Consider the following 19,644-nt stretch of genomic DNA (forward strand, 5'->3'; position numbering starts at 1 on the left):
TATATATATATATATATATATATATATATATATATATATATATATATATAAGAGCTGCTAAATCACGTGACCGATGACGTCATCAAAAAGAAAAATTTTGTGGACCATTTTATCCTGAGATGACCATCAAAATCTTTTACACTGATTGGATGTAGCGTTCTACATATGCAATTATGACATCATAAAAACACCGCACTCATAATCCCATGAGGAGTAATTGCCATGTGCCACTTGTACATCCATGGCTTGGGAAACACTTGTGTGAAGTTTCCGCTCGATTTGTCCAGCCATTCTGGAGAAGAAGATTTTTTGTAAGTTTTTCGGTAAATGCAATATGGCTGCCAAACCATGTGACCAATGACATCATATGTGTGAACCTTTTGTTTCTCAAGGAAAGACGGTCATGCATGTTAATTTTCACCTCGATCTGTTCAGCCACTTAAGAGAAGAAGATTTTTGATGGTTTTTTTTTTAACAATATGGTTGCCGAATAACGTGACTGATGACGTCATGATTTTTTTTTTCTCTGGAACATTTTAACCGAAGATGACCCTCAAAAATTTTCATACTGATCGGATCTGTTAATACAATCTGTTAATCTGCTTACAATCTGTTAATAATCATAGTAATAAAATAAACAGGAGAAAGAGAGGAGGGAAATGCCAACAACAGGGCCGATAGAGAAAATAGACGGAGATGGACAAATGTAGGGTTGAGGGGTAGAGGAGAAATCAGGGGTAGTTGAGATGTGTACAGAAGCAAAAACTGAAGGAGGGGGTGTGGAGGGGGTGTGGAGGGGGTGGTTTAACAGGTGTAGAAAAGACCATGGTTTTGGATTAGGGATGATCTGAGATGGTGGTGAACAGCTGTCTTGAAGACCAGGAAGGAAGAATGAGATTGAAGGGAAGGTGGAAGTTGGTTACGCAGGTGGGAAAAATTAGGAACAAATGAGAGTATGTGAGCAGTGCTCCTGGATTTAGGTAGTTTCACCAGAAAGGGGTGGGTAGTGGACCGTGTATGACCTGCAGATACCTGAGGGGGATAAAGCATGGAAAGAGCATAGGGTGCAAGACCATCGAGGAGACGGTATGAGACAGAGAGACCACTAACCTGTCAGCAATGACGTAGTAATCGGCCATAGACTCGGCTTCATTGCGGGAGATTCCAATGGTCTTGAAGGCTTTGGCTTCCATGTCATCAAGCCGAGTAAGGTGTGAGGCAGGAGAGGTAGCCCAGAGGGGAGAGCGATACTCTATCACGCTGTGGACGAAGGCCTTGTGGGTGAATAGGAGTTCAGATGTGCTCAGGAAGGACTTTGTATGATGGAGGATGCCTAGACGGCGGCTGGTTTTGGATGCCAACTTTGAAATGTGGTTTGTCCAAGAAGGATCATGGCTCAGTGAGACCCAGGAGTTTGAGTGACTGTGGAGAGAGTGAGTGAGAGTGTTAGATTTGTCAGGATTGAAAGACATTCCCAGTGTTCGACCAGCTTGTGATTTGTCATGGTCTGAAGAGAGAGAAAGGCTTCAGAATGCCTGTCTGAAGGATGAGGAATATCATGGCAGAGGGTAGAGTTATCAGCAAATAGATAAAGAGGATTTTCCAGAGAGTCAGATAGATCATTGATAAAGATCAGGAATAGGACTGGGCCCAGAACACTGCCTTGGGCACTCCAGCCTTGACGGGGAGAGGAGATTAAAGGATTCTGTTGGTTCTATTAGGAGTTATTCCATCATTCAGGGATTGAATAAGTTTTATCATAACAGGAGATATAGCACACCTCTGTAACAAACACACACACACACACACACACACACACACACACACACACACACACGCATACACACACACACACACACACACACACACACATTCCCCAGAACAGTTACAATCCTTCTATTTAAGTTGAAAACATCCTTCTTTTAGAATTGCATGGCGACAAAGTAAAATGCCCCACACAGCTGCTTTCATCAGTGTACCATGTTTGTTGTGTTTGATGCTTCAATTCAAACTAGGTACCTTCTGAAAGGCAAATACAGACTGTGACCATTGTGTTCACCTGGGTGTAATCATTCTGCTGTCATGGTTATTCTGTATCTCATGTAGAGATCAACGGAATCATCTTGCTGTGCAAGGTGTGTGGAGATGTCGCCTCTGGGTTCCATTATGGTGTGCACGCCTGTGAAGGTTGCAAGGTAAGCTGAGAGGCAGAGATGTTGTGATCAAGATCTACTTGTGGAGGATTTTTGGAAAACAACAAGTGGGCAGAACAACATGTTCCTAAACAACCATTAATATGACACCAAATAATTGGTTGAATTTATCATAATTGATTTGAAACTCCAAAAGGAGAAATGACAGATTGCAATGGATGAGACAAAGTTTTCCTGTGAAATTTGTTAAGAATTCCTTTGATAGCTCATGGCCTTGCAGGTGCTTTCCGCACACATAGCATTGCCCTACTCTCAGAATTAAACTGCAAAGTCAAAGTCTCACAGTTTTTAAAATGGAATTTTATTCAGGGATTGTCACATTTTGTTCCCCAGCTCGATTCTTCTTCTCCTTCATGCAATGTTCCTCCTACTTTAATTCCATTTCTTATTCTTTTCATCTTATTCTTTCCTATGGCTGGGATAAATGACAACCTTTTAAATGTTCAAGTCCAAATGACCCATCTTATTTATTTCGAACAAACACTTGTGAGCTCATCATTTTGCATCACAAGATTACAAAATTATATTGCCGTATCATTGACACAAGTTTTGTTTCAGAACATACATGTAAGGAACAGAAATGGGGGAAAAAATAAATTAGGTCAATACGAAGGCAGCAAAGCAGTAAATGTGACAATGGTACTCGGTAGAGCGCAATTAGGTCCTCGGCAATTCGGACAAAATTTACTTTGGGATCAGTTTCTGTTCTTTGCTCTTTTCTGTGTCTTCATTAATTCCCAGAACTGAAAATAAATGAACATTATCTTTCATTCATTTTTCTCTTGTTTAGCCAGTTCCAAAAACAAAACTCCACCAGCAAATGAGGGTTTCAGCTTTTCCCCCTTTTACTTTCCATCTTCGTGGGAGATCACCTTTGGTAATCTAAATATGAATGAATGAACAGGAATTTTTCAAAATAAGTACCAGGTTACAGAGAAGATATTAGCAAAGAGAGAACTTTGTAGAATTTCTTAACATTATGGAAATCGATGCCCAAAAAACCAAAATGCCCAAAACAAAGGAATGAGTTTATCTGGAAAGAGAGTAGGTTTGGCTGCTCCTTCATGGCCACAGTCCTTCCTATAGAATGACATGAAAACCTTGAGCATGAAGGATAGTACTGGGGATCTTATGCAGATAAATACCTGCATATCCGCAAAGCTGGAACTGATATTATGGACACTTGGAGTACCTTCCAATGGACCACGTCCTTCATGTGAAATACCTTTATGATCAATAAAAACGTGTTCACACAAATTCACTATCAATAAAAAGGTGTTCATACAAATTCACGATCAATAAAAACGTGTTTACACGAATTCACTATCAATAAAAACATCAACAAACAAATTCACTCTCAATAAAAACATGGACACACAAATTCACAATCAATAAAAACATGTTCACACAAATTCACAATCAATAAAAAAACATGTTCACACAAATTCACAATCAATAAAAACATGTTCACACAAATTCACTGTCAATAAAAATATGTTCACACAAATTCACGATCAATAAAAACATGTTCACACAAATTCACTATCAATAAAAACGGGTTCACACAAATTCGCCATCAATAAAAACGGGTTCACACAAATTTACAATCAATAAAAACATGTTCACACAAATTCACTATCAATAAAAAATATCTTCACACAAATTCACTATCAATAAAAATGGGTTCACACAAATTCACTCTCAATAAAAACGCGTTTACACAAATTCACTATCAATAAAAGCGGGTTTAAACAAATTCACAATAAATAAAAACATGTTCACACAAATTCACAATCAATAAATACATGTTCAGACAAATTCACAATCAATAAAAACATGTTCACACAAATTCACTTAAAACGGGTTCACACAAATTCACAATCAATAAAAACATGTTCACACAAATTCACTATCAATAAAACGGGTCCACACAAATTCACTATCAATAAAAATGGGTTCACGCAAATTCACTCTCAATAAAAACGCGTTTACACAAATTCACTATCAATAAAAGCGGGTTTAAACAAATTCACAATAAATAAAAACATGTTCACACAAATTCACAATCAATAAATACATGTTCAGACAAATTCACAATCAATAAAAACATGTTCACACAAATTCACTTAAAACGGGTTCACACAAATTCACAATCAATAAATACATGCTCACACAAATTCACTATCAATAAAACGGGTCCACACAAATTCACTATCAATAAAAACGGGTCCACACAAATTCACTATCGATAAAAACGGGTTCACACAAATTCACTATCAATAAAAACAGGTTTAAACAAATTAACTATCAATAAACAAAGGGTTCACACAAATCCATTATCAATAAAAACATGTTCACACAAATTCACAATCAATAAAAACATGTCCACACAAATTCACTATCAATAAAAACATGTTCACACAAATTCACAATCAATAAATACATGTTCACACAAATTCACAATCAATAAATACAGGTTCACACAAATTTGCTATCAGTCAAAACGGGTTCTCACAAATTCGCCATCAATAAAAATGGGCTCACACAAATTCACAATCAATAAAAACATGTTCACACAAATTTACAATCAATAAAAACATGTTCACACAAATTCACAATCAATAAAAACATGTTCACACAAATTCACAATCAATAAATACATGTTCACACAAATTCACAATCAATAAATACATGTTCACACAAATTCACAATCAATAAAAACATGTGCACACTAATTCACAATCAATAAAAACATGTTCACACAAATTCACAATCAATAAATACATGTTCACACAAATTCACAATCAATAGAAACATGTTCACACAAATTCACAATCAATAAAAACATGTGCTCACAAATTCACAACCAATAAAAACATGTTCACACAAATTCACAATCAATAAATACATGTTTACACAAATTCACAATCAATAAAAACATGTTCACACAAATTCACTATCAATAAAAACATGTGCACACAAATTCACAATCAATAAAAACATGTGCACACAAATTCACTTTCAATAAAAACATGTTTGCAGTTTCGCAAAACAGCTCGCTTTCACACTTTTTGACGAATTAATGCCGGGACCCTGAAACAAGAAATTCCAAATTTCTGTCGCAATGGAATGTCAGACCTGTGCAGGCTGTTTGTGAATGACTTGGATGAAAACATGTACCCAGCCAACACCGTTGTGCTGAATGTCACAATAGTTACCTGTCATAATGTGGACCAAAGTATCAGAGACAATGAGATCGCAGCTTTGTATGACATCGGTTGAGCTGAATGTCTGTGCATGATCATGTTCGCATCATTTTGCCAGTTTTGTTGTTGACCCAGATATACGAGCCCGTTCTCACGTCCGGTTATCCCTTTGACAGGGCTTCTTTCGACGAAGCATCCAACAGAACATCCAGTACAAGCGCTGTCTCAAGAACGGTGCCTGTGCTGTAATGCGGATGAACCGCAACCGCTGCCAGCACTGCCGTTTCAGGAAATGTCTCGCAGTTGGGATGTCTCGTGATGGTGAACACCCAGTAATTTGGTCTCTACTTTCTACCTGAATAAAAATACGAGTTCCTCTACACAAGGAACTTCAATGCTGGAAGCCATTAGGGGAAACCATCGCTGTCTGTGCTCTATCGTTTTTAAATGCGAGTGAGCAATACGTACCATTTGTAAAGTCTTTCGTATGACTCGGTCGGAGTTTGAACCACCAACCTCCCAGACTCCCTAACCATTGTATGCCACCTTTGCGATCTCAAGGAAAAAATAAATTGATCAATCACTTGAATTGCATTTTTAGAAGTCAATCAGGCTGAAAGTTCAATTTGTTAACACGTTACTGGCCTTTTCATAGTTGGCTTTTGTTTAAGGTAAGAAGAGTTTAATTTTGCCACTAAGCGACCTCGGTCTTATTGGGTGTTCAAAAACATAGCAATTTGACCCTTCAGGCCTCCTCAAATTGAACCGGAGTAAGACACCAGAGTCTGTGGCCAATACTCTAGTGGACGACATGAGGCCAGATTCCTATGAACGCAATGACTACTGATTTAGAAAATTTTCTTCTAATATATATTAGGCCATGGACTTATTAATCAGTGCTCATATATTAATCAATCCCCTGGTGGAAAAATATCTCATTGACGTTTTAACGAAATATTTCAACAATAGTTTTGTACAAATGTCCCATCCATTCACGTGCACCTGTAAACATGTATTTTTACACTATCATAATTATATAATTTTTTATAACTATATCTATGTTTGTTCTTCCGTACCATATGATAAACATGAATATAGAATAACAGACCATGATGCTTCATCAGGAAAAAAACAACTTTGCTGCCAACAAACAAACCTGTAAACAGCCGACTGTAGTCTCGAGAGTGTAATAAAACGGGTTGAGTATGTACTTCGATGATCCAAATTCAAACCCCAAGGCACCACCCACTACATCACAGTGTAGACCCTTTCACCCAATATCTTACACCATGGTAACGGAAATTGACATTCGATGCGTGCACAAATGGTTAAGGGGGTGACAGTTTTCACTTCCGCTAAATTCACACTTGAACATGCTATAAATGTGGAAGTTATGAGTAAAGTTTGCACAAACTATGAAAACTTGACACAAGAAACAGGATACCATAGTCCATACATACACATGGACACGTGTGGATCCAATGTGGACACGTTTGGATCCATCCCTCGTGTGGATCCGTATGTAACTTTATAACCTGTAATGACCGGGTGTTGGGTGAAAAGATCCAGATAGTGGCTCAGCATGCGAGGTTCGGATCGGATGTTTCGACCACCAACTGGTCTTCATCAGGGACAGTGCACCACGTGGTGGTGAGGCAATTTAATGACATTCACGAGGTATACGTGGAGGTGTGCGTGGAGGTATGTGTGGAGGTATACACGTGGAGGTATGCGTGGAGGTATACGCGGAGGTATACATGGAAGTATGCGTGGAGATATACATGGAGGTATGCGTGGAGGTATATGTGGAGGTATGCGTGGAGGTATGCGTGGAGGTATGTGTGGAGGTTTACACAGAGGATTACATGGTGGTGTGTACAGAGGTATGCACGAAGGTATACATGGGAGGTGTGTGTGGAGGTATGCGCTCTACCGAGTGCTGTTATTGTTATTTATTTATTTGGGAAGAAAATATTTTTGCCAAACACCTCTGAGTATAACTATAAAGTCGAAAAAAATCTTTATTTCTTTTAATGTTTCATACACAGATTGTTGCTGCTGGGTGCATCATTTTCTGGTGGCACAGCCGTGCTGCTGATTCAGTGCCCCTGTTACCGGGAAGTTGGTATTCATTTTGCCAACTTTGGAAGGATGACATGCTGAGTCAACCCACCTGGTGTTATTTCCACAGCACACCAGGGGGCTTGAATTCAAGACCCTAAGATCTTAAACCAGCCACCATGAGCGTTAAGCCAACACCAGGCTTTTACAGTATATTATAATATAATTTTATCAGTCAAATGAGAGTCTGATAGGTCAACTACCCACTGTCTCCTCTGGGTTTATCCACAAAGTAAGGCTGGTGATATAGCCTAGAGGTATTTCTGAAGGTCACCTTTCTGAAGGCAGATGCCGTCCCGGGTTTGAATCCCGACCCAGCTAAAAACTGTCATCCTGGTGATGTTCCGCAAGTAGGGTGAGGCATGAACGTGTGTGCCGTCTCTCTGATGTAATGTAAATTGGCGTCCCGTCTACCGGCATTAGTTAGTGGGGTTAAAGATCCCACGGGTGTCCTTCCTGAAGAGTAGGCGAGCTATCACCGGCACCCTGAACAATATTCCAAATTCCTGCACATACAGTCTAGTATCCTGTGTCGGAGTGGTGACCCATCTACGATTATAATCGAGCGCCAAGAAATTTACTGTTTCAGTAGAACCGCCGACACTCCAGAGAGCATGGTACAAGATGATAATATAATATAGCCACTTGTCTCCTCCGATCTCTTGGTTTTGTTGGATTTCCTTGTAGAAATCAAAACAATTAACCTGTACTATGGCTCAACATAATTGCTGGCACGTTTAAGTGACTAAATATGAAGTTACAACTCAAACTCTCAGTGTGTATGTTCATTTTTATCCTTCCAACCCTCACCACCCACTTTGTAACAGCTGTTGTCCCACTATCTCTCCCAGCTGTACGTTTTGGCCGCATTCCCAAACGAGAGAAGCAGAGGATGCTGGCTGAGATGCAGACCATGATCCATGGGCTGAAAGTGTCAGCCTCCAACCGGAGGTTCTCTGCTTCACCACCACCACCACAACCACCACCACCACGATCCTCACCACCACAGCACCCTCACACCACGTCTCACAGCAGCTTCCCATTGAGCCAAAATCGACCTTTTCCCACGGCCTTTGAAAACCCCGGTCGCTGTAGTTGCAGCAACACCCTCGTGCAGGTTCCGATGTCCTTTGATAACTGGACCAGTCCTCAAGCTTGGCTCCAGAGAAGCTTGAACGAGCCATCAGGAGGAGGGATCAATAACAGAGCGTCAGCAATCGAAAGGTCCCAGATGTTTGGGTGGAGACTAGTAAGTCTATAAAATAATGTAATTGCAACTTTTCTCTATGGACCATTTACATATTACGTACCTCGGAAGGTGGCAGAGATAATAGAAATAGTGGAATGGCAAGAATATGGCAGAAAAGGAAAGGTGATCAGGAGTTCATTCAGAGGCAGAAAAGCAATAAGAAAGAGAGGGAAGGATGCTGATGTATCGATCATATAATGTGGGAGCGAGAAGAAGGTCAAAAGTTGTCTTCTGTTTTTTTTGTGTGTGTGTATGTAATATGTAGACAAACCAATGTGAGATGCAATTGTTTACCTTCGCAGTACCACGTGTGCATGTTATATTGTATTGTTTTATTATTCGTGCAAATTGGAATGCTTTATTGGACACAGCAATGGTCACGGTCTTATAATGAACATCTTGTACATATGTATGTACCGGATATAGTTCAGAAGGGAACATGTGCATGCATCACATGTTATGTCCTTCCACAGGCTTGCCCCCTGTATCATGCACCGTTTACCTCGCCAGGCGTGTCCGGACGCCGGGCTTGGGAGGAATTTTCCCGCTGTTTCTCACCTGCAATCCAAGAGGTGGTGGAGTTTGCACGGAACATTCCAGGCTTTTCCTCGCTTTCCCAACATGACCAGATATCACTGCTCAAGTCAGGAACCTTTGAGGTACAGATTTCTTGACCCCATTTTCTAATGTAATACCTAATACCTGTAAAGCATCAGGCTGATTGTGTGTGTGTGTGTGTGTGTGTGTGTGTGTGTGTGTGTGTGTGTGTGTGTGTGTGTGTGTGTGTGTGTGTGTGTATGTGTGTGTGTATGTGTGTGTGTGTGTGTGTGTGTGTGTGTGTGTGTGTGTGTGTGTGTGTGTGTGTGTGTGTGTGTGTGTGTGTGTGTGTGTGTGTGTGTGTGTGTGTGTGTGTGTGTGTGTGTGTGTGTGTGTGTGTGTGTGTGTGTGTGTGTGTGTTGTGAGTCAAACCCAAACCAGATAGCTCAAAGGTGAGTACACGACTTGTGATGGATCTTGCTATAACCCCCTCTGACCCATCATCTCTTTTATCCGTGGGTCATGAACCGGATGTAGTGATATTTTTAAGACCAGATTTGGTGGCAATGCATTTGCTGGGTCTGGGAGGTCGGTGGTGAGAACCACGGCTGAGTCACACATACCAAAGACTTTTAAATGGGGCGTGCTGCTTCCTTGCTTGATGCTCAGCATTTAGAAAGAATAGAGCATGGAGAAATAACCATAGGTTGGAAATAATATCACAGGCTTGATGGACCGAATGGCCTCCTGCAGTATCAAAGTTCCTTGGAAGGGAACTCATATTGTTATAACAAGCAAAGAACCCGTCCTTACTGACGGATGAATTCCCCCTCTTGTATCTTATTTTCACTTGCACGACCAGCTCCCATTGGGTGGCGCTATCGAGATACAAATTTAGAGACAAATGGGATCTTTCACGTCAGGTCAGGTCAGGTCAGGAATGGGAGCATGCACTGGACCAGCACGTTGCTGCGTCCACTTTCCGCTCCAGGTGAGGAACTCCAGTAGCCTCCGTCTGGCCATCCCCCAGGCAGATGCCTGGCCCATCCCCATCTCCTTGAGATGCCGATCAACCTGTTGCAACCACGAGGCATGTGGTCGGCCCATTGGCCTCCTCCACTCATGAGGCTCCCTCACTGAGCGAATCTGATGGGGAGGATCGGCGTCAGGAAAACGAGCCACGTGTCCACACAGCCGCAGCTGAAACTCACGGACGATGCAGGGAACAATTCTCATTTGAGTCTCTCTCAGCAACCGCTCGTTGTGCACAAAGTCTAACCAGTGATAGCCAAAGATTCTCCGAATAGACCTGGTACCAAAGGAATATAGTCTCTGTCTCAGATCCCTGGTCAAAGTCTAAGTGTCAAATCCGTAGAGCAAGAGTGGAAGCACCAAGGACCTGAAGATTCGGACTTTCGTCCTCCCGCACAGGTACCAACAGCGCCACACCCCTTGATCCAGTGAATCCATGACTCCCCAGGCCCGAACCAGACATCTATTGTCCTCTGGCTCACAGCCAGCAGACATGAATAATGAATATCACTGCCAAGGTAAGTGAATCTCTCCATGACCTCAACGTCCTCGCCACAAACAGGTACAGACAGGACAGCAGCATCCAATATGTCATTTAAAGCCTTGATATTAGTTTTGACCCAGGAAACCCATAATCCCAGCAGCTCCGACTCCCCATTCAGCACCTCGAGGGCCCCTAAAAGGGCATCCAGAGTATCTGCAAAGATGACTGCATCATCTGCGAAATCAAGGTCAGAGATCTTGACATTCCCAAATGATGCACCGCAGCTTGATCTCCCCGACATCCTCCCCAGAATCCAGTCCATACAAGTGCTGAAAAGTGTGGGGGCCAGTACACACCCCTGACGAACTCCAGTAACAACTGGAAACAAGTCAGAGATGGTGTCACCACATCTCACAGCACTCTCAGTACCAGAGTATCGTTCAGACATCAGATTTGTCCGTTTTGGTGGCACCCGACGAAGACCAACAATCTTCCAGAGGGCATCTTGATTCACTGATTCAATGCTTTACAGATATCAACATAGGCTGCAAGCAGCCCCTGCCGAAACTTTCGTCTGCATTCGGTGAGGACCCGAAGAGCAAGGATACGGTCAATCGTTGACCTCTTTGGTATAAAGCCTGACTGCTCTGGGTGCCGGTGCTCAAGCAGATGGTGGTGAACGCTATCAAGAATTATCTGAGCAAAGACCTTGCCTGGCACGAAGAGCAGCATCACCCCTCAGTAGTTGTTGCAGTCCTGACGATCACCCTTCCCTTTCCAGGGAGGGACAACAAGGCCCCTCTTCCAATCAGTTCAGATGATGCCTGTGTTCCAGGCAGAGCACAGAACTGCATGTGACGATCTGAGTACAGCATTTCCACCAGACTTGAGAAGTTCAGCATGAATACCACAGATCAGGAGCTTTACCCCCATTTCAACCGGTTCACCAGAGCCTGTGCTTCCACAAACGAAGGTGGATCACAGCTGATTAGAGGATCAGCAACAGGGATAGTAACATCCTGACATCCAACTCAACAGCTGGTGGGTCAGCCAGGTGCAGCCACTCAAAGTAACTGGCCCAGCGGGCCTTCACTTCGAACTTCTCGGTCAAGAGCCCACCAGCTTCCGCTCTAACTGCAGTACACCGAGGGACGGGCTTGGAGGAACACAATGCGCAAATTCACCTGTAAACAGGAGAAGAATCACCTGACCTCGACCCCCTCACAGATTCTTCGTACATTAGCCTCCTTGTTCACCCTCAGTGCATGTTCAGTTTTATGCCTCAACTCCCTGATCAGTTCAGCTCTGCCATTAAGCCTGGCCCTGTGACTCTAATCAATAGTATTCAGTCTCCCTTGAGGGACAAAATTCTTCTTCACCCAACAGTGAGTTCCAAGACATCCTTGGAACTCAAATATTTGTAAAATATATTTATGCCGTCAACATCAACGATGGTGGTCTTGAAGGCACTCCACAACTCTTCAAGATCCCCCAAAGCACCAAGACTCCCAAATCCCCACTCAGCCTGTTCGCAAACTCCTCAGCGACCCTCTCATCCTTGAGCTTGCCAACATCCAGCCTAGGATGGGATGGTACCATTCTCCCGGATTTAAACTGCAATTTCACATTTGCTGCAATAAGCCTGTGGTCGGTATTGAGGAACCGAGCACTCCGGTAGACCGTGCAGTTCTGGATCATCCTCCAGCGACCATCAGCAACCACATGGTCAATCCCCTTTGCCACACCACCAGCGTTGGTATGCCAAGTCCAGCGATGAGCTTGTGGGCGCTGATACCATGAACTAGCCACCCTAAGACCATGACTTCTTGCAAAGTCAAGGAACTTAGAGCTATTCCTTTTCACAGTCCCTGACCTATGGGGACCAAAACATGTCTCATAACCATCCCTGTCAGTTCCAATTGATGCATTGAAATCCCCCAAGACGAGAAGAGTATCTCACCTGGGGCACTGATCAACCACAGACTCGAGTGCGGCAAAGAATGTGTCCTTCACGGTGACGTCCCTCGTCTCAGTTCGAGCAAATACAGAGACCAGGGAAATGACACCCAAGGAGTGATGACTCCTTCGTCTCATAATACACTCCTTGACTGGTGTTACCTCAATTATCATTGGAGTCAGCTTATTGGACACAGCTACAGCAACTCCTTGGGCATGGTAACCATCAGAACAACCAGACCAATAGTAGGTGTAACCACCCGTCGTGATCTCGCCACTATCCCGTCTTCGAACCTCAGAGAGTGCTGCAATACCAATGTTCAACGCTTGAGCTCAGATGATAACAGAGACAGATGAACTTCCTCTCTTAGGGATCGGACATTCCAGACACCCACCCGAAGGGACCACCTCACGTTAACCCAAGGAGACCACCGTCTGGTGGATGACACCTCAACACCACCCCAACACACCCTACAGCATTCTGACCCAGGAAGTTTACCCCATGGTTTTTCTCCTATCATCAAAGGTTGGGGGTCCAGAAGGCTTTGCCGCAATCCCATCATTCGGTGAGCTGCCCCACAGAGGACACCTGCACAGGAGGTACTCCCACGGAATGGGTTTTCAATTCTGTTTGCGTTCTTCTTGTGTTTTGCGGAGTGAAGGGTTTTACTGTGGCTGGAGTGCAAATCCTGCCACTAACCTCCTGGAAAAAAAAAGTAACCCAACTGCAGGAGGACATCCGCAGACACAGTTGGGCACTAGATATGGATGGCCGTTGGCTGACATGGAGCTCCTCCGCCCTTTGACAGGTTCTGTTTTTCATCCTTCTGGGTGTCCATATCCATAGACCCTCCTCACCAGGAAACCTGGTGGGGGGGGGGGAGACGGTTTAGTCGACGACAACCCGACCATGAAACAGGTTAGTACAGGTTTACATACCTGTAGCCAGTCACAGATCTAATCTGGCCTGACCTGACAATAGGTGAAAATAATTTTCTGAAATTTGTAGAATTTGTTTTTTCACTTGGAAGTCGTGGGTTACGATGTGTAAATACAGGTGGGAAAAGTCTGATTTGATGCAATTTAATTCCAGGCTAGAAGGCACAAAAGATTAAATATTTTGAAAGGAGGTGTAGACTTTCTATAGTTTTGTATATAAAACTGTATATAAAATGTGGTTTCAGCTAATGAGGTCGGATGAAGGGATTGTATTTAAAGTACACCTTTCTTAGAGTACAAGGTGATTTGCCACGGTGGTGACCACCGTAATCGATTAATTCCACGGTGGTGACCACACTTTCCCCGCACAATGTATTATAAGGGGAAGTGTTCCGAATAACCTGAACATATCCGAAGCTTGTGGACGTGGCTGACTCACTCACTCTCGTGAGCAGCCTTGTGGCTGCTGCTTACATCATCGGTTCGGGATGCAGCTGTGCCACTGATGCAGTGCCCCAATTACCAGTACACTGGTGCTCATTTCGCCAACCTTTAAAAGATGACAGGCTGAGTCAACCCCACCTGGTGTTAATTCAGCTGCTGACGGAGCTCAAACTCAGGGCCCGAGGATCCCAAGTCAACCACCCTAACCACCAAGCCAACGCTCGGCTTGCGGAAATGTCTGAAAACACGGAAACTCCAATAATCGGGAAGTAAAAGAGAGAAATACAACTGGCTCGGGGAGAAATTCGGGTCGTTCGGGTTCGTGAAAACATTGATGTTTTCACTCCGCCACAGTAGAGGAAAACCGATCGGATAATTGATCACGATCTGTCGAATAGTCTTTGCTTGTCTCAGAGATGTTTAATCCCCAATGAAATCTGGGTTGAAATAGAACCAGTCTTTTAGGAACCATTTGACACAGTGGGGTGCTGTTCTACTCAGTCTGCTGACCTTTGGAATGGGTGTGAACCTCAGGTTGTGTGTGTAACATGGACATTAAAGATCTCATTTTAGCTATCACAAGAGTTGGCCTTTCTGTGGGTACGCTGACTAAATAATTGCATTAGTGTGTTGAAGGTTGGTTACCTTGTCTCATGGGTAACCAGTGCATATAAAGACTGTTAGGAGACTCAATATACCTTGGTGAGCCTCTCCAACAACAGATAGGATGTAAGTTTGTAGAAGGAGAAACGTTTGAACATTCATTTGTACCATGTGCCATTGTATGTTCGAACGTCCACAAAGGTGACGACACGATGCACATTGTTACCTCGTTTACAGGTGCTCATGGTGCGCTTCTGCTCATTGTTCAATGTGGTGGAACGGAGTGTCACATTCCTTGGCGGTGGCACATATTCCCTCTCCGAGCTGCGGGCCCTTGGTTTGGGAGATCTTCTTTGTGCCATGTTCGAGTTCAGTGAAAAACTCAGTGCACTTGACCTGAGACCCAATGAAATTCAACTCTTCGCCGCCCTCGTTCTCGTATCAGCCGGTAAATTAAAGGGTCTAATGCTAGAAATTGTCTGTGGCCTGCACGGCATCAACCACAACGTGGGTCTGTTTTCATTGCATGTCCTCTCACTAACATCCACGTGACTTGTGATGTACTGACGTATCCCACAGACCGTTCTGGCATCGAGGACATGGGTATGGTGGAACATCTTCAGGAAAAACTTCTTGCAGCATTACATCGGCTGCTATTGCAAAACCATGGCCATGATCAAGGTCTCTTCACCCGACTTCTGCTCCGGCTGCCTGATCTTCGCTCTCTCAACAACATGCACTCCGAGCGATTGCTGGCCTTCCGAGTTAAATAATGTGCCCATGATGCTTAGCCACCACAGTCTCATATTGTTGTTGTGTTCACTATTGTTGTTGTGTTGTTAGCCTTATGTCTTGTGCTTGTAATAATGAAGCCGCAGATAGCTAAGTGAAGCTATGGGAATAATAGAAATAGAGGAAACATCGGTTAGATTTATTTCCCTCTCTCTTTTTCTTTTTTTAAACCTCTCTCTCTCTCTCTCTCTCTCCGGATGTCGTACGTTAAAACCACTTGGGGCACTTCATATATATATATATATATATATATATATATATATATATATATATATATATATATATATATATATATATATATGTATATATACATATTTCTCATGTCGATGGTCCTGGTACTGTCCTGGAATTAATTAACCCCCAAGGATAGGCTCGAGCAGATTCTTTGGCAGAGCCAATGTTGGAGATGTTGCTGAAGCACTTGAGCAGAATGGTCCCTCGCACACGCTGGTCAAAATGGCTAAATCCACTGGTCTCTTGACAGCAAATGTTGCAATTTAAACATCCCCAAGGGCTTTACTAAGAATCCGTGCCAAAGTAGTTTCTCACGCATGAGGATTGCAATGGCGGTCACCACATGACACAAAATAACTGTTTATTTTTTAAATAATTGAAACAGGAAAAAAAAATGGAGAATTCCGAGACAAATGATAGATGGACGCAAATGCAATGACGAGAGCAGAGAAATAAATCAATAAATTCACACTATGTAACGAAAATGAAAAGCACAACACAGGATAAAAAGCCTAATGGCACCACGAGCATACGATCATTCATTCACACATAATGGGGGGCCAGGTGAGGTTTTTGCAAAGGATACTCATACTAGGATTCATAACATCTCCGGGCTATGGCATGGATCAGCCAAGAGGCGAAGTGTCCAGTGGAGAGAGGAGAACGGAGAGAGCGAAGCAGCAAGAACTTGTAGGGTGGCCAGGGAGAACAGCGGGCCACACGTAAAGAACAGAGAGGCGCGAAGCACAGACGAGTAGAGATGAACAGCCAAGAACTGATTTCCAAGAGCCAAGAGAATGAACTATGCCAAAGAGATCAGCATACGTACAAGGTCCGGCTCATGGCCCTGACGCCAAGGGGACAACATCCTCCCCAACAGACCAGCTCAACTCATTTCCCTGTCCCTGTTTGTGGTCCCTTAAATCAACTCTCCCCCCCCCACGACTGTGCCCGAGTGTCCTTTGCTCACCATACAGGACCATGGGGGCAGTCCCATATGGTTGGCGCGTCGCCCCCACTTGAGCGCAGTCGGGAGTACGTCGTCCCCATGCGAGAGCGGTATCATCAGTTCCGTCGCCCGAACCATCATGGGGAGGTTTTTTTTAATACCACACATGGGATGCAAACATACACACAAAAAGAATCTCTTTTGGTACCACCCCACCTGGTTCACGGAGGGGACAAAATGAATAACGCTTTCCTACCTAATGTTTATGTGAATTTTGCCACAGACACAGGACAATTTCTAACAGGTCCCTGATTTACAAAAAATGTTTTAAGATACTCGACCGCACAGTTCAATAATTCCATAGAAATTATCATCAATCTAATATTCTGATACATACTCTCTCCAAAGTGTTTTTACAGTTTCGGAAATATATTGTTGCGAATTCGCGCCCGCCGGCGTGCGGACGGCCACGTAACTCAGATCGCGGCACGTCGCCCACCAGACGGACAATTCAGTCGTGACCCTCCGGGAACTATCGCCCGGAGCCAGTCACGGGTGGGCCTTTCGACCTCACCACAATCGTGCCAATCGGCCACCCGCGTAGGATAGGGTTGTTCGCCAAACTCGACCTACCTAAGTACCCACGCGGATGGTAAACTGGGCGATCGTACCTCGCCGCAGGTCGACTCCGGACACCAGCCGCTTGGGCGTCCCGTTCCGTACTATCGGGATAACCGAGCGGTGTTATCGTCGACCTCGACGGTTCAGATTATTTACCGGGCGTTTTGCACCCACTACAAACCTTTTACGTGAAGCAGGATGGAAATTCAATTAGGAAAAGACGAAGCGAAACGGGAAAACAGTTCACACAATGCACATTTATTTCCCGGCACACGGAAAGCACGTATATACAGCCACACAGTCAAAATGCACATAAAGCAATTAAAACAAAAAAAAGCAACAACGACGCAGAGTTAATACCGACTAAGCGCACACACGGCAACACTTATACAGCTTTACTTTACAGACGGCGCCAACACACATTTACACAAAAGCAAAGAAAAGAAGCCACCCTCATAGACAAGGGGGCAGACAGGCCTGTAGGCCAAATGTGTGCGTGACCTGGAGGAGCGGCCAGGTCCGCGAGACCGGGGGGGTCCTACCAGCGTCCTCGTGACGCGTTGGCGGGTGAGCCGCATATGTGGCCGTGTGGCTGTGCCCCGACTCCGTGCTCCTTGGCGGGTTTCATTGGCACGACGTTTGGAGTGGGGTGGGAACGGGGCCCCCCTTTGCACTATCTCAGCGCGGGGGAAAGGGGGAATTGTTGATGCCCTGGGGGAGGGAGATGGCTGGCTGGCTTGGGTCCCGCAATGAGACGAGCGATTTCCCACACCGTAACCTCGTCGCCGACCGCCGTCCTTCTCGCCTCGGACCCGAGCTCCCTTGCTTGCAGTTCCACCGCGACTCTTCTCCGTTCCGCACTCTCCTCACCCGACCGACCCGACTCTCTTTTCCAAACTCTCTCGGCGACTCCAGAACCCAACTCACTTCATTCGCCTTGCGCCCGCCTTCTTATAGGCTGGTAGGAGCAGCTAATATGCAAATATTCGGATCAGAATGACCTCGGGGGCGGAGCCATGCTCACCCATTGGTCGGAGGAAACGGGGGCGTGAATCTCCCCTGATCCTAGAATTTGCATATATCGACTTCAAACACGCGCCTGGAGGCGGGGCCAAGCCACCCCGCGCTTGCTAATTGGACGGAGGAAAAGTGGGCGTGTAGCGTTTTTGATCTGAATCTTCCCTCGGAAAGGCCGCCATTTGTGCTCGCGGCTCGGTGCGCTTGGCACCAAATGCCAAATGGTGCGCTTGGCACCAAACACCAAAGACCCAGATGACCCAAAAGACCCAAAAGTGACCAAGGACTCAAAACACCTCGAACACCCAAAAGACCCTGAAGACCCAAAATATATTTTTTTTAATGATCAAACAGATCCTGAAGACCCAAAATATATTTTTTAATGATCAAAAATACCCCGAAGACCTATAAGACCCTGAAGACCCCAAATACCCTTTACCGCTTAAGACCCCTTTCACCTTGAAGACCCTTTCAATACCTTAGACACCTTTCGATTCCTTCACCATTTCGACCTTTTATACCCTTTAAACCCCTAGACCATAAGACCTTTACACCCCTTCGACCTTAACACCATTTAGACCCCTTACACCCTTGAGACAGATGAGACAGCTTCAACCTTTGGCCATTTAGAGCTTTAGACCACTTGGGCCTTTTTGTATTACAAATAAATATTATATCACCAATATTACAAACAAGAAAAAGATGTGCAGAGTACGATACTTGCAAAATCCACCCCCCCCCCTCTCCAAATGTTGCCGTGGATACATCAAATTCTCCATTTCATTAAGATTAAATTTGACAATCTTAATCGAAGCTCAAATCAATCGGATGAAAATTGAATATTTTTCAGGTTGAACTTGATGATTTTAGAAGTTTGACCTTGAGTTGACCTTTAACCATGTGATCTCAAAAATAGTTGTTTTCCCATTTCAGTGACGCAATATGCAAATCTTGTTGAAATTTCAAGTCAATCGGATGAAAAATGATAATTTCAGAAATTTGACCTCAATCAATAGGCTTCCCAGTTGAGACTACCTCGACAACTTGGTAAAGTTTCATGATGATCGGTTTAGAATTGTGACCTTCAGGCAATAAACAGAGACAGACAGAATAAAAAAAATCGACTGACCAATATACTTGAAAAATCTTCGATTTTGCAAGAAACAAATCGGAATTAAAAAAATGTTTGTATTATGATTGGTGTAAGTCATGCCAACATTGCAGAAAATCTACAGGTGATGTAAATC

The 19,644-nt window shown here is 43.9% G+C and overlaps 1 protein-coding gene across 1 annotated transcript; it reads left to right on the top strand.

Annotated features, from left to right (window-relative positions):
• The first annotated feature begins 2,111 nt into the window (after positions 1 to 2,111).
• NR1D2 (nuclear receptor subfamily 1 group D member 2) lies at positions 2,112 to 15,693 on the top strand. Its single transcript, XM_085851589.1, has 6 exons — positions 2,112 to 2,195; positions 5,596 to 5,740; positions 8,392 to 8,789; positions 9,263 to 9,448; positions 15,022 to 15,232; positions 15,364 to 15,693. The coding sequence occupies exons 2-6, from the start codon at positions 5,668 to 5,670 to the stop codon at positions 15,555 to 15,557; spliced, it is 1,062 nt and encodes a 353-aa protein (XP_085707715.1). The 5' UTR covers positions 2,112 to 2,195; positions 5,596 to 5,667; the 3' UTR covers positions 15,558 to 15,693.
• Positions 15,694 to 19,644: the final 3,951 nt, after the last annotated feature.

The sequence above is a fragment of the Eptatretus burgeri genome, chromosome 13 (genome assembly GCF_056783735.1).
Source record: "Eptatretus burgeri isolate ZD-2024b chromosome 13, Ebu_testis_v1, whole genome shotgun sequence".
NCBI lineage: Eukaryota > Metazoa > Chordata > Myxini > Myxiniformes > Myxinidae > Eptatretus > Eptatretus burgeri.